The sequence below is a fragment of the Bubalus kerabau genome, chromosome 4 (assembly GCF_029407905.1).
Source record: "Bubalus kerabau isolate K-KA32 ecotype Philippines breed swamp buffalo chromosome 4, PCC_UOA_SB_1v2, whole genome shotgun sequence".
In the NCBI taxonomy this organism is placed as follows: domain Eukaryota; kingdom Metazoa; phylum Chordata; class Mammalia; order Artiodactyla; family Bovidae; genus Bubalus; species Bubalus kerabau.
In genome coordinates this window covers 110,701,816-110,728,683 of record NC_073627.1, presented here as the reverse complement: position 1 = coordinate 110,728,683, position 26,868 = coordinate 110,701,816, and the positions used below count along the sequence as shown (strand labels likewise).

Here is a 26,868-nt window from a genome sequence, read left to right as displayed (position 1 = left end):
GTGAAAAGTGAAAGTGAAGTCACTCAGTCGTGTCCGACTCTTAGCGACCCCATGGACTGTAGCCCACCAGGCTCCTCCGTCCATGGGATTTTCCAGGCAAGAGTACTGGAGTGGGGTGCCATTGCCTTCTCCAGAAAGAGATTCTAGTCCCCTTAAAAAGCCAGTATGAAACAGTCACCGTTAGGCCCACGCAGGCCTGCCTGGGTTCTAACAGTCAGAGGCCACATTCTAGGAAGGGCATTTCCTAAAGAAGCTGCGAAAGTAGACGCTGGTACTTTCCACCTCAGAACTCTCTTCCTCATACGGTGACATGGGCAGCATACAGCTCCTTTCCTAGGTAGCCTTCAAACCTGGAACTAGCTATTGCCAATAGCAGATAGTGGGACTGAGTGCCTGATAACCTTTTTCCATTGCTGTTATATGACTTTTGCAAAATTTTTAATGGAGGTACCATATCAGACCCTCATAAATTTGCTAGCTAAAGGAGCTTCTACTCATAAGGGCAATCATAAAAGTTCCTGTGGGGATGAAGTAGGTTCTAAATTGCTTTAGGGAACATTTCTTTTCTTTCTGAACCTTAAAAAGAGCCCATGTAGGACTTCCCTGGTGGTCCAGTGGTTAAGAATCCACCTGTCACTGCAGGGGACAGGGGTTAGATCCCTGGTCTGGGAAGATTCCACATGCTGTGGAGCAACTAAACCTACGAGCCCCAACTACTGAGCCCATGTGCTGCAACTACTGAAGTCTGTGCACCGACAGCCCGTGCTTCTCAACAAGAGAAGCCACCACAGTGAGGAACCCCTGCACCACAATGAGAGCACCGCCCCCGCTCACTAAAACCAGAGAAAGCCCATGCTCAGCAATGAAGATCCAGTGCAGCCAAAAAATAAAAAATAATTTTTTTTTTTTTAAAGGTCCATGTAAAACAAGTTTTTAACCCACAAAACAGGTGTTGAATCTGACCCCTGAGTCTGTTTCTGATCCTGACCCTTGGATTTAGGATGAAGAAATGAACTCAGTAGATAATCATTAGATAATCATCTTAGATAATCATTCTACCATGCCCACTTAATTTTCAATGAAAATTCTTCTCAACCCCAAGGCTGGCTGGTCCAAGGCCATTCTGGCCCAGCACTTGCCCTGTGATTACTGCCTCAAGTCTGATCAACAAGGCATTTTATAGGGTATCAGCTCTCAACCTAGATAAGCTAATCTATAGCCACAGCTCCTCAATGGGATTTGTTTTAGGGATTAGGCAAGGAATTCCCTGATGGCTCATATTTTTGGTAGAGGTATGTGGAAAGTTTCAGCGTGATTACTAACCCTTCCTAACTCTTCACCCCACCCGCCCTTCCCACACACATCAAGCTACTCTCACACCAAATCTGCATGACTGACTTTTTCACCTATAGAATATATGACAGCATACAAGACTCAAGCGGCCCCGCCTAGTTTCAAGGACTTTTCTGTCTCCTAAGAAGAATTTCTTCAGAAAAGAAAAACTTGCTAAAGTCACTAGGGATTTTATCATCTCCCTCAAATTCCCAGGCACTTCTCCCACGGAAGAGAAATGTCTGGCTGTGACCTTTTGTCAATATACAAAGAAATAGACTAAAAGTTAAACAAATGGAAGCAGAAATCCTTGCAAATGGAACTCCCCAGCAAGTGGTGCTAAAAAATTTAGGATCTTAAGCATATGAGTGCCCCCCAAATAGTTATATTCCCTATGTAGGGGGTGTGGGATAGAGTGTTTACTAGGAAACTGGCTCACTCCTTTGCAGGAAAAGTCAAGTCATTAATACATGAGGGATTTCTGTGGCCTTTTCTTAAAGTTCTCTTACTGGCATTCAAGGTCTTTCAAGAGTGTGAGCATCTCTTGTTCTTTCCCCCAGCAACTGCCCTGATACCTACCTGGCATCTCCTATTTGTGCTTCTAGGTCCCACTTCGGAGAAGGCAATGGCACCCCATGCCAGTACTCTTGCCTCCCATGGGCGGAGGAGCCTGGTAGGCCGCAGTCCATGGGGTCACTAAGAGTCGGACATGACTGAAGCGACTTAGCAGCAGCAGCAGGTCCCACTTGCCTTAGTAACCCAGGACCCTGCACTTAAGAGTTCTCAGCACCTGTTTTGGTTCATATTACAGTCAGCCCTCCATATCCTGAGGATTCAACCCATCATGGATCAAAAATGTATGGGCGCAGGGGAGAAATCCCAGAAAGTTCCAGAAAGCAAAACTTGAATTTGCCACACCAAGAACTATTTACACATCATTTACATTGTAATTACAACTATTTACAAAATATTTACATTGAATACAGTATTGTAAGTAGCCTGTGCTTGCATGCTCAGTCACTTCAGTCTTGTGGAACTATTTGCAGCCCTGTGAACCCTATGGAACATAGCTGCTAGGCTCCTCTGTCCATGGGGTTCTCCAGGCAAAAATACTGAAGGGGGTTGCCATGCCCCTCCTCTAGGGGATCTTAACCTAGAGATGATTTAAAGTGTACAGGAGGATGCCTTGAGGTTACAGGAAAATACTATGTATGCCATTTTATATTAAGGACTTTGAGCATCTTTGGATTTTGGTATCCTACGGAGGTCCCAGAACCCTTCTTCCCCTTCCCATGATACTGAGGAATGACTGTACAAGCTACTGTTTATTTAGCACCCACGAGCCAGGCACCCTGGCACATTTCATTCAGTCCTCACTCAACCCAGTGAGGAGTGTTATTAGCCCCATCTTCTAGACTGACTTATGCTGTGAGGAATCTGTTCAAATGGCAAACTTTCTTCCCCAAAAGAATCCCTGAAGGGAGTGTGCAAATGACAATCCCACACTTTGTTCCATTTCTGTACTGCAGAGTGTATATCTGTATTTGACACTCCCTCCTTCAGCCAGGGTATCCCAGCAGAGAGAGTCTACACAATCTAAAAATACACCTAAAATTTTCAGCTCGCATAGCAGACTCTTAAAAGACAGAAATTGAGTCTTGCTTATCTCATGCACTCACCTCTTCACAATGGACCGGCACAAGCAGGTGCTCATTATGTTATTAGCTTCGCGGTCCTGAAAAAGTTGCAGCAGCGAATCGGGGCAGGGGAAATCTCTGACAGCAGCTCAGAAAAAGCGCAAGAAAAACCTCAAAAGCCACCACCACCTTAGTAAGGCACCCTCACCCCTCGCTTCTTTCACCTCCCCAAAGAGGGAAAACGACAGCATCCTGTTCATCTCTCTAATTGGACTACATCAGTCTTAAAGATTTGCATTCTTCCCCAACAAGACAGGGTGACAGAGGCATCCCCACACTGAAGTGAAGCCAGTCATGAAAATTTATTGAATAACCAAATTTCATTCTCTAAGGCAGGATATCACATGGTACTCTGCTACAAATGCAATCATGACCACTAACTCCTCACTTAAAAAGAAAACAGTCTGATTCCAAGGTCTGTGTGTAGACTGTCTCGCCCAGGAATAATCCAGACACAAGTGGACCTGTTCTCCCAGAGTGTCAGCACAGCTGGCCCAGACCACCTAAAGATCTGAGGACAAGGGCCTCTTGCCTTCTCTGCTGGGATTCCCCCAACTGAGGAAGGGAGGGCAGTTTCTATGACAGGATGAGGGCAGTTTCTATGAGGGCAGTTTCCACTGGGAACTGCAGGGAAACCACAACCATTACTCAGGCTAGACAGCTGCCAAGGCGGCAGCGCTGCCTAAGAACTGAAGCTAAAACAGAGGTGGGAGGCTGTATTCCTTTCCATTACTAAGCCCTAGAGTATTCACTCCCAAGTTCATCCACATTTCAAGAATGTTAAAACCCTGTAGTCAAAACCCTGATTATTTATAATTTAAAATAAACTACTGTGTAAAGCAGAGGCTTCACAAATGAAGACAGAAAAGGAACTGGTGACAGGTAAGATAATACCAGAGTACAAAGCATTCATCACTCTCTTTTCGTGGCGTCCTCCCAAACCCCATCTCCATTTCCTACAGCAAACAACTTTTACTTCTACTGCAGATGTAACTGATTAAAAGGGAAAATGAGGATTCTGGTCCAAAGAGTTGTCATTGTGTCTCACGCACACACGCCTGTTATTTTGCATCAACCAGAGAGTGAGGTTTGGAACAGAGAAGGAAAACATAGGCACAGGGCAGGCGACACAGCTGGCACAGCGAGACGCCCCCGAAGTAGTAGAGATCCAAGACAGAGTTCAAGACATTTTTTCCCTACTCGCGACTTAACCCGAAATCCAAGTGACTTTGGAGAACAGAGAGAAGGATCCAGGAGCCTGGGAGGCCACGAGCCACCACTCCCGTCCGGTGAAACCTACCCGCTGCCCTCAACCCCACCTCCGCACGGGAGAATCCCAGTCACCCATGGCGCATCCGGGAAGCCCACCACGCGCTCCCAGGCTCTCTCCTCGGGACCCTTCTCCGAACCAAGCGGAACGCAAGAGGGAACTTACAGGGAGCCAACCTGACATTTCCCGCCGAGATGGAAACCCGCGATCTCCTCGCACCGGCATCTTCGAGCGCCGGTCCCGCTTGGGCACGCCTGTCCTGGGCCCCGCTCCTCCTCGTTGTCCAGGCTGCAAGTCAGTCCCCAGCCCCGCAGCCGGGTTTTAGCCCGGTTTTAGTCCGCGGGGACCCACCCCTTTGTCCCTCCCTCCAAGGCGGCGGCGGAGGCGGCAACGGCCCGCCCCCTACCCAACGCAGCGCCTCAGCGCCCGCCGCCTGGCCGCGGAAACTCTCAAATGGGCCGCTACCACCCCTGCACGGCCGGGGGGAGGGCTTGCCTTGCCGGCGCCGTGCCCCCGGAGTCCCCGCGGAGCCCCGTGCGCGACTCTCGGCCGAGGACGGAAGAGGGGGGCGGCAGCAGGGAAACCCCGAGGACAGAGCGTCCCGCTGCCCCCACGCCCAACCCCCCTCCGGCGGACCCGATGGTTCGCTCCGCGGCGCGCACTGGGGGCAGCAGGTCCGGCTCCGGGCGCGCGCCGGGGAAGCGCTGCAAGTTCGCTTGTAGCAGTGAGTTCGGGGTGGTCTCATTGTCCGCGGGGAAAGAATCTGCCTGCAAGGCGGAAGACAGGTTCGGATCCCTGGGTCGGGAGGATTCCCCTGGAGAAGGGAATGGCAACCCACCCGAGTATTCTTGCCCGGAGAACCCCCAGTGGACAAAGGAGCCTGGAGGGTCCATGGGGTCGCAAAGAGCTAGACGCTACTGAGCGACTGACACTTTCACTTTCTTTCTGCCCCCAAGGTCGCGTGCGCATCTTGTACGAACACTTTTTGGAGAGGTTTGCAGAGCCTTCTTCCCAATTCTCTTCCAAAAGAAAGAACCGGGGAAGCTCCAAAGTTTCTTTTTGTCCTGCCTAGAGACCAGACCGGCCAGCCAACACACACACATAACCCAGGACTGTACCCCAACTTTCTCGGCTCAACAATTGATACCCTGAATTCGGAGAGTGTGAGATGTTCGTGATAATAAAACAAGACTTTTGAGGAAAATATACTCCAAGTTCTCTCTTTGGCACATTCCCAACAACTCCAATAGGGATTAAAACTGCTTTTTTTTTTTTAAGTGAAAGTCGCTCAGTCGTGTCCTACTCTTTGCGAACCCATGGACTATAGCAGTTCTTGGAATTCTCCAGGCCAGAATACTGGAGTGGGTAGCCTTTCCCTTCTCCAGGGGATCTTTCCAACCCAGGGATCGAACCCAGGTCTCCCGCATTGCAGGGATTCTTTACCAGCTGAACCAAAAGGGAAGGGAAGCCCCAAAGTAGGTCATAAATGCTTATCAGGAAGAATTCATCAAATTCAACTCAGTACATTTATTCATTGTAGAGTCCTCTGCTGTGTGTTAGTCACTCAGTCGTGTCCAACTGTTTGCGACCCCATGGACTGTAGCCCAACAGGTTTCTCTGTCAACCGGATTTTTCAGGCAAGAATATTGGGGATCTTCCCCACCCAGGGATGGAACCCAGGTCTCCTGCATTGCAGGTGGATTCTTTACTGTCTGAGCCATCAGAGAAGTCTCAGTTCAGTTCAGTCGCTCAGTCGTGTCCGACTCTTTGTGAGAAGAGAAGTCTATGTATATATAATTGTGCACAATAAATAAGTTTCCTTATTTTAAAGGCATGTAAGTTATTTGGAGAATCAAAACAGGTACACTGAATATAAATATACCTTTGGGTTTGAAATCTTAAGGAAACCACATTGTGAGAGAGAAGAGTTCAGCCCATCCTGCTCTTAGGTTGAATAGTGCATAGTTCACGTAGGCCCACCAGAAGGTAGATAGAGGAGAGCATGGCAACCCACTCCAGTATTCTTGCCTGGAGAATCCCCATGGACAGAGGTGTATGGTGGGCTACAGTCCATGCAGTTGCAAAGAGCTGAACTTGAGTAAGGGACTAAAGCATAGCACCTCAGAAGGTAGAAGGGTTGATGGACCCACTGAGGAGATGCAGATGGCAGGCTCTCTCCCTGAAAAGTTGCTTCATTTCCTGCCTAATGAAAACAAGTTTGGCAACTTATGTGGAAAAACAAGTCGAGCAGATGCCTCTGAAAGTGTTAGCTTCTGGCCTCCTTTGGAATGGCAAAGTGCCTGCCTCTGAATAAAAAGCACTGTGAGTAACATTTCCCAGTTTTAAGTCTCCAGAATTAGATGCTTTGGTTGTATTCCTGAGGTAAGGTGTTACTCTCCTGATGAAAGCACCATTAAAAAAAAAAAGTTTCCCAAGTTAGGCAGTGCTAATAATAACAGTGACACCATTTGTGAACTGGTCACACCTTAGTGATGTGAGCTTATACCACTAGCATTTAAAAAGAAAGGCGCCCAGAATGCAGCAATTATATCTGCTGAATGATTTTCCTTTTTCTCTCTAGAGTTGCAGTGTCCAACATGATAACCACTTGTCACATGTGAGTATTGGATACATTTACATTTAAATTAAAACTAAAAGAAACTAAAAGTCCAGTTTCTTAGTCATGTTAGTCATATCTCCAGTGCTCAGTCAGTACCCACACACTTGTGATTTCCATATTGAATAGTGTAGATATAGGATGTCCGTCGCTGCATAAAGTTCTATTGCATTGTGGCTATTCATTAGTTGCTAAGGCGTGTCCAACTGTTTTCAACTCCATGAACTGTAGCCCGCCAGGCTCCTCTGTCCCTGGGATTTCCCAGGCAAGAATACTGGAGTGGGTGGCAATTTCCCTGTCCATGGGATCGTCCGGATCCAGGGATCAAACCCAAGTCTGCTGATTGGGCAGGTAGATTCTTTATCACTGAACCACCAGGGAAGCCCTTCTACAGTACTCCAAATGATGACATACTTTTATAGTAGAAATACCAACATTCTGACACAATACATAGTTCTGACTCATGTTGAAAAAAGTCTTTCAATTGATACAGTACCATTGCTGGTGGCAGTATAAATCTATACAACTCTTTGGAAAAGCAAGTTATACTAGTATATAGTTCTCACAAGTGGGCTTGCACATGTGAACCCCATTCCTAGAACTGTGTTTCTCCAAAGAACTTCTATCCAACAAATAATTACTAAACACTTTTTTAAAGTCAGAACCCCCTGATACAAGACTTAGTTAGGCTCTGGCCTCAGAGTTCAGCCTACTACAGTAGACAATTAATAAATGATAAGAAACCATTTAAGATTCCTGGCAGTTCAGAGTAGTCTAGGGTCTTTCTGGAGGGGTTCCTCACCCAGATAGGGGTATGGGGTTTAGCGAAGTCTTTCCAGAGATGAGATAGCAGCTTACACATTCTAAAGGACAGGGAGGAATGACTTTGTGAGACAAAAAGAGGAGAAAGCTTTCCAGGTGAAGACAACAAATAACAAGTGGAGAAAAAAGGAAGCGATCACAGGCTTGCCACTGACGTAGCAGGAGGTAAGGCTGTTCAGGCAAACAAGGTTTGTGTTCTACTGTGACACAGCAGAAGTGGGATTAGACTGGCCTTTTGTGAAGATCACTCTGTCAGCTTCTTGGAAAATGGATGAGTTGGATGGGGGGTTGCAGGGAGGGGCATCAGTAAGAATGACAAGGCCAACAACAACCAAAAAAAAGGATTTTTGTGGGAATGCAGGTGAGAGATGATGTGACTATGAAGTTACACAAAATAAGCCAGTTCAAGGGATGAAGGAAGTGGCATCAGCAGACTGGGTGACTGCCTGATCAGATATGAGGTAAGGAAGAGGGAAGTGAGTCTAAGGTGACTCTTAGGTTTCTGGCTTAACTAAGTAGATGACAGTGTCTTTTGCCAAAAGAGGAAACAAAGGAATGGGAACAGATCTTGGGAGGGGCTTGAGGAAGGATGGTGAATTTACTTAAGGACTGATTTGAGTTTTGAGGGTCATGGGTCCTCCAGGTGGAGAGATGGTCAAGTGTCTACTACGTGCCAGGCATTAACGAGATCTTAGGTAGAGAGGTTTGTGGTAGACGAAGAGATTTGGAAATTGCCAGTGTATCAAGAAAGCTGATGTCATGGGAGGTAATGAGAGTATTCAGAGACATGACAAAAACTGAGGCAGGAAAAGAATAAGGGTATGCCAATACTTAGGGAAGATCCCAGGGAATGCCAATACTTAGGGAAGATCCCAGGGAATGCCAATACTTAGGAGGCAAGCTTAAGACCCCAGGGTAGAGATAAAAGAGAAACTGCCAGAAGGGAAAGAAAAAAATCCACTGCAGTAAGGTGTCCAAAAAGTCAAGAGAAGAATGAATTTCAGAAGGGACGAACAGCCAACATGGAACTTTGAAGAGTTCAGTTAAGAACAGAAGATGTTCACCAAGAAGAGAACCACAGATCATCCTGGCCAGAGCTGTCTCAATAACAAGATAGGCTTGGGAGGTTAGATGACAGCACGTGACTGGGAGGTGAGGCAGCGCTTCATCGTATGCCTGTTTATAATAACATAGGATGGAAACCATTGCTCTCCAAGACTGGAGAACTGTTAAATTACAGCAGTTCAAAATTATATAAGGAAGTCTGTATAGCAACAAGGATAATAACAATATAATAACCAATGAGAAAGGGTACAAATAGCATCTATCCTCGGGAGTTCCCTTCAGTCCAGCAGTTAAGACTCTGCACTTTCACTGTCACGGCCCAGGCTGGCTGGGGAACTAAGATCTCACAAGCACACAGTGCGGCAAAAACACCAACCAAACAAAAATACTATCTATCCTGATAGCAATAACAAAAAATTACTATATATATATAAAAGAATTGGAAAGTATATGAGAACATGATTTGATGAATGGTTAGGACTGTGTATACTTTTCTTTTTTAATTGTAGTTATTGTTTATGAGATGTTTTAACACTTGTCATTACGTATTACAGTGTATAAAGTCTTTAAAGCAGGGTCAGAGGACCTCAAATAACTGTAAAAACCAAACACTTTTAATCAGATTTCCTCAAGAACATTAAGATTTGGGGATAAACACACACACACACACACACACACACACACACACATATTTGCAACATGATTTTATACAGTATCATTAAATGGGAGCAAAGGACCCCGACATGAAAAGTTTCCAGGCTAACTAAGCAATTGAGTTGGCCTGTACACTGGTTGGTGGATTAGAATCATGAAGGCACTCCCAGGACTTCCCTGGTGGTCCAGTCGTTAGGACTTGGCTTTCCAACGCAGGGAAAGTTTCCAGTGCAGTTTCCCACATGCCTTGCAGGCAAAAAAAACCAACACAAAACATAAACAACAGAAGCAACATTATAACAAATGCAATAAATACTTTTTAAATGGCCCACATTATAATGATACTTTCCTTCAATAAGTGTTTCTTGAATGGCTAGCAGGTACCCTGGGGTAGGTGTATAGCAGATAAAGGCAGTATACAACAAGGGGCTTGCTCAGAGCATGATGAAGAGAAAGACATGTACACAAACGATGACAGGGCACAAGAACTGCTCGAGTACATGCATGATTTAGGTGCTGACAGGTAAAACTCTGCCTGAAGGAAGGGTACTTTTCAGGAGAAAAGGCCTGGCATTCCTTTCCCTTCCCAAGCCAAACAACCACACCAGTAACTGTGCATATTCACTTAAAGGACGCCTCCTTCCATAAGCAGTCACCTCACATCCCCTAAAAGAACATCCAGGAGAGAGGCATTCAAAGTTCTGCTCTGCCCCAAGCCTTCACATTTCGTTATTTAATGATGTTACTCTCGCTAACTTTCCAAGTTCGTTAACTCCACGTGCAGGCACCTAGGAATGGCCCTGTGAGCACACAGCGAGAAGGCGACTGTTTGGAAGCCAGGAAGGGGGCCCTCACTGAGGACCGAGCCTGCCAGCACCTTGATCTTGGACTTCGCAGCCTCCAGAACTGTGAGAAGTAAACGTCTGTTGTTTAAGCACCCTGTCTGCGGTGTCCTGCTGTGGCAGCCTGGGCTAAGGCAGCCTCCGTGTCCTCTATGCGTGGACCCTGCTGCTTTTCTCCAGGCTCAGCCCAGCCTGCACTCTCCCAAGCTCACTTCCTGGAGCTGCACCGGCCTTTCTTTGCAGTTGTTGCTCTTGAGACCCTGCCAAGCTCATTCCTGCCCCAGAGCCTTTGTTGGAGCTTCTCTGCCTGGACCACAAAGCCAGCTCCTGCTTAGATTTCTCTTTCCATCTAAAGTAGAAAGCATCCCTTGAGGTTACTACCAGGAAATGATGCCCTCAGGAGAAAGCCAAGTTTAAATTAAAGCAAGGTGGAGTTCAGCTGAATGTTTCATTTACAGTGAAACAAGGGTTTCAGAGAGCCCAGTGCAGGGTATGAAAGGGTGGGAATGGTAGATGGTCTATTTAGGGGATGGGAAGACCAGAGAGGAACAATAGCAGGAAGGGAGAGTAGCCCAAGAAAGGGCTCCCTCTTTTTAATCATCATCATCATCATTATTACCACTGATAATATGTTGGCATTGCTGCTATTATCACTACAATGAAAAGATATTACAGTAAGTACAAAGAGGATGAAAATATCAGTAATCAGACTTACAGGGAAAGAAAGTTTTCAGTTCTAAATGGATGGTGGCTTCTACTTGCCTCTCCTCTCACTGCCAATGGTACAAACTCCAAACCCCAGCATACCCCACCCTGTTCCTACCCTCCATCCTGTGTAAGGACTGGGCAATGTTTCTGGCCATGATGGGTTCACCTGGCCACAAAGTTGACAGAAGAATTAGCTGTGCAACTCAGAATCAGGTGGATGGATTACAAGTCTGAGGAGGCCCTGGAACGGTGCTGGGGGGAGTTCTGGTTGGAAGGAGGTGGCTGTGGTCTGGGCTGACCTCAGAGTGCCATACTGTGGATGGGCAGGCTTCTAGGAAACTTACGGAGCTGACCTGGGTATATTCAGCCTGCTCAACAGGAGTTGAGATACAGCATAATCCAAGTCCAATCCTGGAGATCATAGAAGCACTTTCTGGGATGTGGTTTCATCTGGACAGACCCTGCTGCAGAGCACGCTCTGCCTGTGGAGAGCCCTCTCCTCCTGACAAGGTGTCCTGGATCCTAAAGGCACTGTGCTCTGTGTTTTGACATCTTTAATTATTTTTACTACTATTTATATTGCAGAGTATTTTATATATATCCACACTCTTCAGGGAGAGGTGCCATTTGTTAATACCCCATCAAAAACCCCAGAAACCTGGATTAAAAAGTAATTGATTAAATGCACATTATGTGCCACAAATCCTTCAAACACTATTTTAACTCATTTAATGTAAATCCTTCCATCACCCCGTATATTTGGTATTAGTGCCCTGTTTTAAGATGAGGAAACAGCTTCCCAGAGGAAAACAGCTTGTCCAAGGGCATCACCGAGTAGATGATGGATAAGACTCTAAACCTATCAGACTCAAAGTCCATTCTCATCACTGCTCTCCTGTCCCTCAGTTCATTGTCTACAGCAATAAGACAACTGCACAGAGTTGGGGTAGAGGTTGGTCTTTGGTTGTTGTTATTGTTGTTTTCCTTTCGGTTCTTTTTAACAGACATAAGAGGGCTTCTGCTGACACAACAACTGAACAAATAATGCTGGGGAATCATATTTGTGAAAATCTTCCTGTGCAATATTAAAAAGGTAAATACCACAAATGTCATTTGACTCCACCAATGAGCTAATAGCTAGTACGGATATGAGAGGTGGACCGTAAAGAAAGCTGAGTGCCAAAGAAATGATGCTTTGGAACTGTGGTACTGTGGATGATTCTTGAGAGTCACTTGGACAGCAAGGAGATCAAACCAGTCAATTCTAAAGGAAATCAACCCTGAATATTCATTGGAAGGACTGATGCTGAAGCTAAAACTTCAATACTTCAGTCACCTGATGTGACGAGCCAACTCATTGGAAAAGACCCTGATGTTGGGAAAGATTGAGGGCAGGAAGAGAAGGGGGCAACAGAGGATGAGATGGTTGGAGGGCATCACTGACTCAGGACATGAGTTTGAACAAATTCTGGGAGACAGTGAAGGACAGGGAAGTCTGGCATGCTGCAGTCCACGGGGTTGCAGAGAATCAGACACGACTGAATGACTAAACAACAACACTGAGCTAGGAATTAGAACCCTGAAATCAAATATGATTCTAGCGTCTAAGAATTCTCGAATTTCCTCTCCCCAAATAAGTTTCTTAAAAAAAAATAAACCTTTAATAAGGCAAAATTTTTCCTTTTTAAGGGAAAAAAGTCCTCATCTCCCATGCAAGGGAGGGAATCTAAGGTGAGAGTGGCCCAGGGGACTGTCTGTGTGATACACAAGTCCTCCAGGGAGCCCCGAGGGGCCTCTGGCAACTTGAATTGGTTAATCCTGTAGCACTAAGAATTCAGTACCCCAGACCAACACAGATTATAATTGTTGAAGTGTCTCCTTGATTGTCAAAGAATCCTCAGATCTGAAAGGGGCCTTAGAAAAAAAGCTGTTAAGTTTTCCAGGGCAGCCATACAAAATAGTACAGGCCTCTGAAAACAAAGGAAGCCGGTCCTGGGAAAGGCAAATCCAAGAGGCATTCTATAAAAACTTGAAAACACATAACATACATTTCTATGAAGACAGCTTCTTGATGATAAGAATCACCTGAGGCAACCCAGGTCCCTCCCTGAGATCCTGATTCAGTGGGGCTGAGAAGGGCCCCCGGGGAATTTTACATTGCAGCACTGTACCCAGCAGGTGAATCTTATCATCAGGGAAGTTTAAGAAATTCTGCTAAAGGGACATTGTTACAATTCTCTGACAAAAGATAACAAGGTTTCCAAGGCAGGTAAAACATTCATTTTGAAGGTCAGAAAATAATTCTCCCGTGGGAAAGGATCAGGGGAAGGGATAGTTACTGATTTGGGGATAGACATGTACACACTGCTAAATTTAAAATGGATAACCAACAAGGACCTACTGTATAGCACATGGAACTCTGCTCAATGTTATGTAGCAGCCTGGCTGGGAGGGGAGTTTGGCGGAGAATGGATACATGTATATGTATGGCTGAGTCCTTCTACTGTTCACCTGAAGCTCTCACAACATTGTTAATAAGCTATGCCATGCGAGTTCAGCCATGTTCGACTCTTTGTGACCCCACAGACTGTAGCCTGCCAAGTTCCTCTGTCCATGGGATTTTCCAGGCAAGAATACTGGAATGGGTTGCCATTTCCTCCTCCAGGGGACCTTCCCAACTAAGGGATCCAGCCCACATCTTCTGCGGCTACTGCATTGGCAGGCACATCCTTTATCACTGAGCCACCAGGGTTATTAATACCATTGTTGTTAATCAGTTATACCCCAAAACAAAATTAAAATTTTAGAAAAAAGAAAAGAATTCTCTTCTTGCAAAATGTCTTTGGCTTACAAAAGGGTCAGATGTTATAATCCTCTTGGTATGTTGATTTGCATACATATTTGTATATACACATATATTTGAGTTTCAGTTATTTTAAAATAAATGATGCTTATTTACACAAACCATACCACAGATCACACACACACACATACACACACACACACAAAAGAATAGTAAAATGCAATTAAAATGTCACAATCTAGAGCAAACTACTGTTAAATAACTGGATGAGCATCCTTCCAGGTACCTGCATGCATAGGTAAGCATGTAGATATCATATATAACATTATACATCTGACGCTATACTAGACATGCCCTTTTGCCACCTGTTTTTTCTACAGAGGAATAGGCAATTTTTTCATGGCAATATAGTTCTATATCATCACTTTTCCGTGTGTGTGTTAGTCACTCAGTCACGTCCGACTCTTTGCAACACCATGGACTGTAGCCCACAAGTCTCCTCTGTCCATGGAATTCTTCAGGCAAGAATACTGGAGTGGGAAGCTGCATAATATTCCCATTTGTATGAAGATACCATAATTTGCTGAATAAATACTTCAAAGTTCTTTAAAAAAATGGTATAGAGCAGAGATCCCTAACCTCCAGGCTGTGAATGGGTATTGGGCCACAACCTATTAGGAACCAGGCCACACAGTAGGACGTGAGTGGCTGGACAGCTAGCAAAGCTTCATTTGCTGCTCATCATCACTGGCATTACCACCTGACCCACCATCCCACCCCACCACCATGGTCCATGGAAAAATTTTCTTTCACAAAATTGGTCCCTGGTGCCAAAAAGTTTGGGGACCACTGGTATAGAGGACAAGGTAAAAATCAGATGGATGAAATTCCTAAGATTTATTTTCCATAGATAATGAGAAAGCAAGTAGTTTGTAAGTTGTTGTTCTTTAGCTGCTAAGTCATGTCTGACTCTTTTGCAACCCCATGGACTCTAGACTGCCAGGTTCCTCTGTCCATGGGATTTCCCAGCCAAGAACACTGGAATGAGTTGCCATGTCCTTCTTTCTCCAGGGGATGTTCCTGACCCAGAGATCCAACCCAAGTCTCCTGCATTGAGGCAGATTCTTTACCACTGTGCCACCTGGAAAGTCCCATGGTTTGTAAGACTCAGGCACAATTCATAAGATGTATATAGTATAGATAATATGTTAGTAAGATATGTTAAAAATAAAATAGAATAAATGAAGTGCTTTTGTGTTAAGTATAGATGAAAATAAAGAAACAAATAAGAATGTCACTTATAAATGGAAGAGTTCCAATGAAGGACAAAGTAAATCTTAAATATTAATATTTAATAAAGCCACAAGAAAAGCCCAATAAAATATTAATAAATGTACTAAATATCTAACTTACAATTTTATTTATATTATTAATAAATATTTCCTAATAAAATATTAATAATACATAATAAAGCCCAGTTCATGTTGCCTCTAGATTGACAGCTATGTCATCCCTAAATGGACCACCCATTGGTGACACCCATTATGTTCAATTCTGGCCACATGTATACTCTGCCCCCAAATGCAGGCAAATTACTATTGAGCTACAGATACTGGCCAAGTATACTTGGCCTGCATCCCTCCTATGGGGCAAGCCTATGCTGGCTTCAGACACCTTCTATCTGCTAAGCCTCCTGTTCAACCTCAAATCTGGTCTCTGTGACCACACCATCACTGGGGAAAGCTAACACCGCACAGAGACAGGACATGTGAAGACTGCAAGCATAGGATTCCAGAGTGTAGAGACTTTTCACCTTATTTATACCCTCACCTAATTATGTTAAAAGTGTTCAAATCCTTTCCCCTTGCATCTCAAAGCATGTTTCCAAGGGGAATAAATCGTGTGACTGGAACAACTGACTTTGTTCTCTGAGCCTTTCCATCTCATAATCTCTGGAAGAGTTTCCTTGGCGGTATACTTGGAGGCTAAGACTGCATCAAAGTTAGTTACTTCCCACACTTCTAAAGTAATGGAGAGAAGCAAGCAGAGTGGGGGACCATCATGACTAAAATTACACACGTAGAAGGTACATCAAATTCTTTGCTAGTCTGGGCCATGAGGGTAAGGGTAACACGAAGTGCAATCTTTCATTTAATTTCAGGAATGTATCGGGTTTTCAGCTTTTCTTGCCTCCAAAATTATTATGTAAGTTTTTAAATAAATCAATCACACTTTATTTTCAAGGGATTCTGATATTTATATTTTATACACTAAATCACATAAGCAGTTTTAGCTACTCTTCCCAAAGACATTTTATTTTTCACCAATCTTCTCTCTCCCTGATCTATTTCTAGCTCTCCTGGAACCATCCTCCACTTGCTAAAGTATTTTGATTCTTGTTCTAAATCTTGCCATAAGTATCCTACTGAGCTAAAGCCATCAGAAGAGACAAATTTAACTTTAACATAGTACGATGGCTCTTTCAAAGTGTGTTGACAGTTATTTTAGTTGCCAGACTTAAGATCTGAACTAAAAAACATCATATATGTAATTATTTTGATTTTTTGACTATCAATAATTATATCACAAATATCCATGTTGAATATGAATAATTATAATCAATCATGTATCTTTTTCAAAAATCAGTAATTTTTTTCAAATATCAATAAAATTAGAATTAGGTAGGGGAATTCCTATCTAGGGTGTTTCGTCTAATCTCACTGTACAATCAGATTACCTCTAAATAAATCAAAACTTTGGCTGAACTGAAACATGCTATCACCAACCACTCAACTAATGAAAATGTGAGGTATCAAAATCAGGACTCCAGTGATAACACCCTTCCCAACCAGAAGCTAATTACATCACTTTTTTTTTTTTTTTTTTTTTAATTTTTGGCTATGCTGAGTCTTCGTTGCAGCACACAGGCTCTAGTGTACACAGGCTCAGCTGCCCCCGCAGCATGTGGGACCTCAGTTCCTTGACCAGGGATTGAACCGGAGTCCCCTCCTTTGGAAGGCAGATTCTTAACCACTGGACCACTCAGGAAGTCCCTGCATTATTTTATTATAATGGGAATCATAAAATAAGCTGCCTCCAGTCTTCCTCACGCAGTCACAGTACCAGGGGTCCAGTACAGGTAGCACAGACACAATGTAACTGTTGATTGAAATCATTTCCTGAGGCAGTGCTGTGCGTAGCCCTGTGCCTGTGTGTCTAGCCCAGAGGGTACCTGAAACCAGTTACTGGATCCTGAGTGGCTGGAATATGAGGAGGAGGAAGTGCTGAATAGAGAGGCAGGTGGAGGAGAGGAAAAAGGGTGGTAAGTTCAGAGATTCCTTTTAAAAAATGTGGCTGTGAAAAGCAAGAGAGGGGCAGGGCTCTAGGTTCACAGGCCCCTGGTATGTGACCTGGTATGTGACCTAGTATGTGTCTGACTCTTTGTGACCCCACGGACTGTAGCCCACCAGGCCCCCCTGTCCATGGGGTCTTCCAGGCAAGAATACTAGGACTGTACCCCACCAGGCTCCCCTGTCCATGGGATCTTCCAGGCAAGAATACTAGAGTAGGTTGCCATTTCCTTCTCTAAGGGATCTTCCAACACAGGGATCTAACCTGCGTTTCCTACATTGGCAGGCACATTCTTTACTACTGTGCCATCTGGGAATCCCTTTCACCAGCTCCTGGTGGTGGTGGTGGTGGTTTACTTGCTAAGTCATGTCTGATTCTTGCGACCCCATGGACTGTAGCCCACCAGGTACCTCTGTCCTTGGGATCTTCCAGGCAAGAATACTAGGACTGTAGCCCACCAGGCTCCTCTGTCCATGGGATCTTCCAGGTAAGAATACTAGGACAGTAGCCCACCAGGCTCCTCTGTCCATGGGATCTTCCAGGCAAGAATACTAGGATAGTAGCCCACCAGGCTCCTCTGTCCATGGGATCTTCCAGGCAAGAATACTAGGACTGTAGCCCATCAGGCTCTGTCCATAGGATCTTCCAGGCTAGGACTGTAGCCCACCAGGCTCCTCTGTCCATGGGATCTTCCAGGCAAGAATACTAGGACTGTAGCCCACCAGGCTCCCCTGTCCATGGGATCTTCGAGGCAAGAATATTAGGACTGTATCCCACCAGGCCCCTCTGTCCATGGGACCTTCCAGGCAAGAATACTACAGTAGGCTGCCATTTCCTTCTCTAAGGGATCTTCCAACACAGGGATCTAACCCGCATTTCCTGCATCGGCAGGCAGATTCTTTACTATTGCACCATTTGGGAATCCCTTTCACCAGCTCCTGGTGGTGGTGGTGGTGGTGGTTTACTCGCTGAGTCATGTCTGATTCTTGCGACCCCGTGGACTGTAGCCCTGCCAGGCTTCTCTGTCCATGGAATTCTCCAGGCAAGAATACTGGAGTGGGTTGCCATTTCCTTCTCCATCACAAGCTCCCAGTCATGTTTTAATTCTTAGGTTTTGGGTTCTCTAAAGCATTCAGGAGTATAATTAAATTTATGTTTCAGAACCTAGGTTGAATATTACTCATCTCTAATATATGCTATACTTAAAATATCCAGACATCTCAGATTTCCAGAGATAGGCAAATGGCTACCATTCCGTCTTGTTGACTTCATGAGTGAAGCACGCACTCTAATTTTTGTTTGGAAAACATATTAGACTATAATTACAGCATTCAAAAGTGGGAACAAACACTTATTTTTATTTTTCTTCCACTTCAATAGTACACAAATTTCTCATGATGAAATTTTGCTTAAATTGCTAAAGTGACAAAAATCTTTGTACATAAGTATTTGGGGCAATGCTCTTTCATTATATATACTTAAAGAAGAAAATATGGAATTATTGTGTGAGTACTGACAAAACTACTTGTCTAAAATCTCCACAGCTAGACAATTAAGTCGCTTGAATCCCTGAATGCTGAAACAATTCCAAGTAAAGGTACTTAAAATACAAGTGCATAACTAAACACATTGCTTAAAAATATTTAGGTTGGTTTGAGAAGGAAATTAAGACTAGGACATTTGTACTCTGATAACCTGTGTATTTATAGGTAGTGGTGGTTTAGTCACCAAGCTGTATCTGACTCTTGCAATGCCATGGACTGTAGCCCACCAGGCTCCTCTGTCCATACAATTTCCCAGGCAAGAATAGTGGAGTGTGTTCCCGTTTCCTTCTCCAGGCAATCTTCCTGACCCAGGGATCAAACCCACATCTTCTGCATTGTAGGCGGATTCTTTACCACTGAGCCACCAGGGAAGCCCATATGCATAGGGATTTAATGTTTTAATAGCAATGAATTTTTAATTTCATATACTCCAGTGGCCCCCAACCTTTATGGCACCAGGGACCAGTTTTGCAGAAGACCATTTTTCCACAGACTGAGGGTGGGGGTGGAGTGGGGAATGGTTTCAGGATGATTCAAGAGCATTATATTCATTGTGCATTTTATTACTATCATTAATATATATCAGCTCCACCTCAGATCATCAGCATTAGATCCTGGAGGGTGGGGATCCCTGATATAATCTGGTAATTTCCCACCACTCTCCTTAAACAGGCAGGATAGGAAACTGACACATAAAAATATCTGACCCAGAAACTCAAGAATTAGAAATAAACAGGCTATCGGCTTGGTATCCTGATCTCCAAACCACTGCTTTTTCCAGTGAACCATGAGCAGACATAGCAGGAAAAAAAAAAAAAGGAAAAGCCAGTAAACAAAGTGAAGCGCTGGGTGAAAGAGCACACGATGAACCAGATCTGGGTTTCAACAAACCCCGGTTCTGCTACTTCTCAGGTTTAACGTATGCCACTGCCACTATTCAGCTGTTTCTGAGCCATCAAAATGGCAAGTTACACAGCTGGACCTAACGGTCGTGAGATTTATGTAAACCCTCTAAGTTTCCATCACTGCATCTGTAAAATGGTACAGTGAGTTGTATGATGTCTCCCCAGATTTCACATGTTGAAGTCCCAGCTCTCCCTACCTCAGAATATGATCTTGTTTGGAATCAGGATCCTTACAGAGCCAATCAAGTTAAAGTGAGGTCTTTAGCGGGGGCCCTAATGCAGTGTGACTGCTATCTTAAAATGGGTAAATTTAGACAGAGAGACACACATATTGGAAGATGACCACCTTCTAGCTAAGGAGAGAGGCCTGGAACAGATCCTTCCCTCTTAACTCTCAGAAGGAACCAATCCTGCCAGCACCTTGATTTCAGACTTCTAGCCTCCCAAACTATCAGTTCAGCTCAGTTGCTCAGCCATGTAATACAAACTACGAGACGATACATTATTGTTTATACCACCCAGTCTGCGATAGGTCTTTATTTTTTTACTGCAGCCCTAGGAAACTAATACAAATTAAGATTATAGTCAGACTCATATCTCATAGGTGGGTCTGAGAATTAAATGAAAAACAATGCAATTAAATATTTAGTACAGTACCGAGTACACTGTAATAAGCTCCCAAATAAATATAAGGCTTTCATCTTTATTACTGTAAGTTGATACTTCATATCAGAATTACAATGGAACTCTCACCACAAACAACTTTTCTTCTCACAGTACAGCATCTCCAGGCCTCTGAGGTACAGCCTGTCCTCCCCACGTTTTTCTTCCCTTCTCTGCACACCTGGCCAACAACTTACCCTCCTCAGGAGCCTCCTCGCACATAATCACTGCTCAGGCCTTCTGCTCTGCAGCCCTTTTCACACAGCAGTGTAATTACTGATCTCAAATTAGACTCCCAAGTCCCCCAGACAAGCCTTTACATTCCTCTTAGCTTTCCTCAGGCCGTGTGAGCCTGTGAGGTGCTCATTACATGTTTGAGGAAAGAATCTCTTCACCACAGGCAGGGAAACTGGCCACACACTATCTACAAACAAGCCCAGACTCTAAGATAGCTGTTAAAAGTACTGTCCAGGTTAGTGGTTCTCAAAGTGTGGTGGGGAAACCTGAAGCATCAGCCTGGATGGGAGCTTGCTAGCAATGCAAGTATCCTGGGCCTCACCCCAGGGACTGAAGCCGCAACTCTAGGGGGGGAACCCAGGAATCTGTGTTTTAACAAGCCCTCCAGGCGACTGATGCAGCTAAAGTTTGTGAGCTACTGTTCTGTCTCCAATTCCAAGTGAAGGGGTTGGGCTGCTGGTTGTGAGCTCCCCAGGAATTCCTACAGAAGAGGAGTCCCAGGGGAGAGGGGACCACAGCAGGGCTCCCGGAGCACAGAAGCAACAGTTTTTAATTTTCACTTTCAACTCACTTATCTATACCCATATTATGGGAAGAGCTGGTGACATCTCTAAACTGTTACTATCTAAATTACCTAGCAATGAGAATCCATGTCTAGGAAGTGAGGCTCTGTCCAGACTCTGAGCATCCTTCCCGAAAGCAAAGAGGCAAAGATGATTTTGCCACATCAGAAAACTGAACTCCAAAGCCCCTTAAAGTAGCAACAAACAAGTGCCGGGCAAATAGTGCTCTCCAAAGACTTTAAGATAGTAAAGCAGGGCAGCTGCAGTAGAAGCTGATGATGAGAAACAGGTAAAGGGCCTTCAGGGACCCTCCTCCATCCATGCCAGACATTGCTAATGGGTCACAAAATTCTTACTCAACAAACGTGGACAGTATCTGCATGCTAAGTTGCTTCAATCACGTCCAACTCTTTGTGAACATATGGACATAGCCCACCAGACTCCTCTGTCCATGGGATTCTCCAGGCAAGAATACTAGAGTGGGTTGCTGTGCCCTCCTCCAGGGGATCTTCCCAACCCAGGGAATGAACCTGTGTCTCTTAAGTCTCCTGCATTAGCAGGTAGGTTCTTGACCACTAGCACCAGTTGGGACAGTATCTACAAATCTTTAACTCCAGGCAGCCACTATCAATTGATCTGACCTGGCCCTTGCGAAAAACCCATTACTATCCTAGTTTAGGAGTTAAATCCTCAAGTTCTGTAGCTGCTATTATAGGAATCTCACTGTACTTGGGAATCAGAGGCTATGCAATCTTGGGGAAACCATTTAAAATCTTTGAATCTCAATTTCCTTATTTGCAAAAGGGAGCTGGCAATAGCTCCTCCAGAATGGTCTGAGGATAAACAAGATGGATGAAAGTCCCTTGTCCAGTCCCTGGCAAATAAAAAGCTCTTAATAAATGTCCGCTGGATTTGAAGCTACAGCCATGTGGAGAAAACTGCACCACCCAAGCTTGCCTGCAGCTAATTCACCCAGAAACCCAGGTTTCAGTGTTTATCTATGAAGGAGCTGTGGAGTAAGATGCTGGCTTGGGAAAACAAACTGATGTTGCAGCGTATGTGGTCACTAGTATAGGCAATCAGAACCATGGAGGCATTTATCAGGAAGAGCTTGTTTGAGTCCTTGTCCAAAGACAATGCCAGCGCCAGCTCCTCCTTTGCCATATCCATACTGGACCTCTAAAATCATTTGACTAAAGCAACAGATCCTACCCAGAAATCTACTTTCAGAAAAACCACTTCCAGGGTTGGGGCAAGCATCTGTCTTCTTATGTTTGGAATGTTTAAAAGCTCCATAGAGAACATCTCAGTAAACAAAACCCAGTCCTACCTAGCCTTGTTAGTTCAGTGGAAACTGAGGAATTCCCCACTCAAGTGTCCCCATTTGGACAACCAGATGCCAAGAAAGGCCTTGGTGTGTGACCGATGCTTGCTATATGTTAACTCATTCAGCTTCATGTTAACAAGCCCTTTTTACAGATAAAGGATCTGGAGCTCAGACATTAAGACGATCACGTAGTCAGAAGGCAGGAACACTAGGATTTGAAGAGCTAGCTGCCAGTCACACTCCACTAAATTCCAACACTGATATGAAGCTGGAATCCACCCAGTAAGGTCCTCAAGTTTAAACAGACAGGAATTTTGAAACAAACACATGAAAAAAAAAATTCTAACCCCATTCTAGCAGCCATGAAGTAGCCTATAACCAGGGGTTAAAGTGTAACTAAGAACAAATACATCCTAGCATCTGTCAAAATAGAATTTAATACCTTGTAAATCCCATTTAATTCGTACTTAAAACTGAATCAGTCAATAGATAATACTCAGCCCTTTTTCTAAAAGCCTGTACGTAATTAATCTTTAGAAGCCAGTGTGACTGATGTCTTTTTTATTTTCAGCAAAGCACTTTCCACTGTTATATAATTTTGCTATGTCGAAGATAATGGAAAAAATGTGACCTACCAGAATGACTTATAAACCCTACACATCAAAATACCTTGGTATGCATTTATTCTGAATAATGAGGGTTAGACCTAGACCATAAATGCAGGTAAGATCTTTCTCAGCTTTGGGAAACAGGCCATTACAATTCAATTTTCTTGGCTATTATACAATTTCATTACCAGCAACATCGAATAGGGTGGCCTTGACTTGTAGGATGTGAGATTAGGATGTGAGATTATTTAATCAAACTAGGCCAGTAACTAAGCTGATGAGAGACCAAAAGGCAAGTACCGGGTAAAGCAGGCTGTCTGCTGGCACGTGTCTGTGTTTCCTGGAGCCCTTGTGCCAAGAGGTGCAGCTGGGATGCCAATCCCACTCACAAGGAGATGACAGCAAGGTAGTACTTCGCACCCTGAAAAAGACACTACTGTTAAAATTCAGCACGGTCATTCCCAGTTTGGTGAGATGCTTGAAACACACTGAAATTCACATTCTGTAGCGTTTACCCACCTACATTATGGCTTTCAATATATTCACAGACTTGTGCAACCATGACCACAATCCATTTTAGGACATTTTCATTACTTCAAAATAGAAACCATTTAATCCCCCAATTCCCCCCTCCTCCCAGCTGTAGACAACCACCAATCTAATTTTGTCTCTATAGAGTCACCCCTTCTAGAGATTTCATATAAATGAACTCATACATGATCTTTTGTGACTGGTTTCTTTCACTTGGTATAAAATTTTCAAGTTGCATCCAGGGTGTAGCCTGTGTCAGAACCCACTCCATTGTATGGATATATCATAGTTTACTTATCCACTTTACAGCTGATGGACATTTGGCTTGGTTGTTTCCACTTTTTAGCTATTATGCTCAAACGTGTACATGGACCTAGCTTTCATTTCTCTCAGCTATATATCTAGGAGTGCAATTGCTGTCCTGTTCTTCAAAAAAGGAAAAAAAAAAAAAAGAGTAAAGAATTCACTTTTGGTGGGGGGAGGGGGTACTTCCCTGGCAGTCCAGAGGTGACACAGTGGTAAAGAATCTGCCTGCCACTGGGACGACCCAGAGGGATGGAATGGGGAGGGAGGAGGGAGGAGGGTTCAGGATGGGGAACACATGTATACCTGTGGCGGATTCATTTTGATATTTGGCAAATCTAATACAGTTATGTAAAGTTTAAAAATAAAATAAAATTAAAAAAAAAAAAAAAAGAATCTGCCTGCCAATGCAAGAGACACAGGAGATGTGGGTTTGATCCCTGGGTCGAGAAGATCCCCTGGAGTAGGAAATGGCAACCCACTCCAGTATTCTTGCCTGGAAAATCCCATGGACGGAGAAGCCTGGCAGGCTATAGTGCCTGGGGTCACGAAGAGTCGGACACGACTGAGCACATACATGTCATGTCATGTCTCTGGGGGTCCAGTGCTTAAGACTCTGCGCTCCCAATGCAGGAGGAGTGGGTCAACCCCTAATCAGGGAACTAACACCCCACATGCTGTAAGGTGCAACCAAAATAAACAAACAAACAAAAAATTCATTTTTTAGGTTAAAAAAAAAATACCCAGCAGGTGATAAAACATCTAGGGGAAACTTTTTTTAATTTTGGTAAAATACACTTAACTTAAATTCATCATTTTAAGGTATACAATAGAAAAAACATTTTCAACTAAAAGGGAATTACAATACTGGCTTGTCTCTATATTTATACATGTGGGTTTCCCCCAATCAGAAAAGATGGCAGATACTTTTTATTTTAACCCCTCATCCCAAGACAATCCAAGAAAATGCTTTCTGGACATTTTTATGCATCCTGCCTGTGCCTTTCAAACAGCACAAGAGGCAAGCTCCTTTCTGGGTGGGGCTGGAAACGCAGCAGCCTCATATGGGGACACATCCAGTGGGAGGAGGAATGTGCTTCTCTCCAGTTTCGCACATACTCCTCTGTCTGCTAGACAAAGTGATATTGTGGCATCTGTGCAAAACACTCCCTACACAATGGAACAGAAATCAGAGAGTGTCCATTTTATTTGTGCAGGCAGGAGACCCATTTCCCTTCTCCAAGGACCAGCAGGAAATGTGGGTACAGGCTAATGCAGGGACATCTGGATATCCTACAAAGCAAGCAGCAGGATTAGAGCCCGGCCCATGTGCCATTTCTGTTATTACTTCCCACAATAAGTAAATGCCCAGCAAATCAAGATGGACTTGCTTATGCTTTGGGCCTTAGCATGAAATTTTCCTACGTGTATCAACGCCAAAGAGAGTTTTGCCTCTTTCACTGAAATGGCTTGCTTTTGAATTAAGTCAGTTTTCTGCATTGTGACAACATCCTGATTTTAACTATCTTTTACGATACTGCCTGAAGTTTCTGACATATATAGAAACTCAAATAACAATCAGCCATTTCTGAAATACAAACTATTGACTAGTGGTAGTTGCTCAGTCGTGTCTGACTCTTTGCGACCTCATGGACTGTAGCCCGCCAGGCTCCTCTGTCCATGGAATTCTCCAGGCAAGAATACTGGAGTGGGGTGCCATTTCCTTCTCCAACACTGACTAGGGCTACCTTTAAATTAAGGAAAAGCTTGGAAGAAAACTAAATACACTTGGTATTCAATAGTATTGACAAATATGTAAAATTTTTGTCAGGTAACATGAGTTAGTGCTGGAAAACTTCACAAAATTTTAAAAGGAAAATCCATAAGTGGCTCAATAATCAGATGCCAACTCATGCCATACATCATGTGAGAGCTTAGTTTCCCAACCAGGAATTGAACCTATGCAGCCTCCATTGAGGGCATGGAGTCTTAACCACTGGACCACCAGGGCAGTCCCTGGATGTCAATTTTTTTCTCTACTTGTCGCTATTTTTTAAATAATTTATTTTTATTGTTGGTTACACATGGTCTTGGTTGCTGCACACAGGCTTTCTCCAGTTGTGGCAAGTGGGGCTACTCTTTGTTATGGCGCACGGGCTTCTCGTTGTGGTGGCTTCTCTTATTGCAGGGTCTGGGCACATGGGCTTCAGTAGTTGCAGTTTGCGGGCTCTAGAGCGCGAGCTCAGAAGTTGTGGCACACCAGGCTTTATTGCTCCGCGACACGTGACATCTTTCCAGACCAGGGATTGAACCTATGTCCCTTGCATTGGCAGGCAGATTCTTCTCCACTGTACCACCAGGGAAGTCCTAGGGCTATTTTAAAACCGTAAGCAATGGCAAAATATTTGCCAGTGTACCTATCGTGTTGGGCACTGGGGTCAATAAACACATGTGCAAGTTATCCAATCTGTGCTTCAATAAACTTGCAACATTCAGTCAACTGGTTGGCAGCTGGTTTTGACCTATCATATGATTAGTTAGTAGAGTAGACACCCCAGCACAGCTCTGTTTGCAGAAGCAAGACAAAGTACTAAAAGGAGGAAGGGGCTGGTAGTGAAAGAATTCCTTGAGGTCTTGAAAACTTAATCATGACCTGACTTCCAATTATGTTCTAAAACCCAAAAGGAGCTGCTCATAATTACTCTGCAGTATTACATGTATGTTGCAGCAACTGGAATAGTTCTGGAAAAGAATGAAAGGGAAAGAATCCTTGGAAGAAATATTGGCCCCACTATTTAGTCAACCAGCTCAAGAGAAATCTCCAGTCAGAATGCTTGTCGGCAGATTTCCCTCCGTAGAAGCACAACTTATCACCTACCTTCTAACCACTGAGATGTCTAACAGCTGCAGGGAGAGGAGGTATTTGGACAAAATTTTTAGGAAGGTCAGAGAACCGTGAGGTCAAGAGGGAACAAGTAGGATATCATGGAAAGGGCTGCTCTAGATGCTTGTTCCTCCAAGTGTGG

At 44.2% G+C, this 26,868-nt stretch overlaps 1 protein-coding gene and 1 long non-coding RNA gene across 9 annotated transcripts in view; one reads left to right on the top strand and one right to left on the bottom strand.

Annotated features, from left to right (window-relative positions):
• TJP2 (tight junction protein 2) overlaps positions 1-26,868 on the bottom strand; it is a 128,952-nt gene that overhangs the window by 75,250 nt on the left and 26,834 nt on the right. For 6 of the 8 annotated variants that reach the window (XM_055578260.1, XM_055578256.1, XM_055578258.1 and 3 more), the window contains one exon: positions 23,309-23,429. Coding sequence is in view for 4 of the 8 variants with exons in the window: in XM_055578254.1 (XP_055434229.1) it covers positions 23,309-23,429 (121 nt within the window). In the remaining 4 variants the exon portion in view is untranslated. Of the gene's footprint in view, positions 1-4,464; positions 4,617-23,308; positions 23,430-26,868 lie in introns of those variants that run through there. The other 2 variants (XM_055578259.1, XM_055578255.1) reach the window with 2 other exon arrangements.
• LOC129650092 (uncharacterized) lies at positions 4,893-5,507 on the top strand. The gene is made up of 2 exons (XR_008713582.1): positions 4,893-5,084; positions 5,256-5,507. It is a non-coding gene; the product is annotated as an uncharacterized LOC129650092 (long non-coding RNA).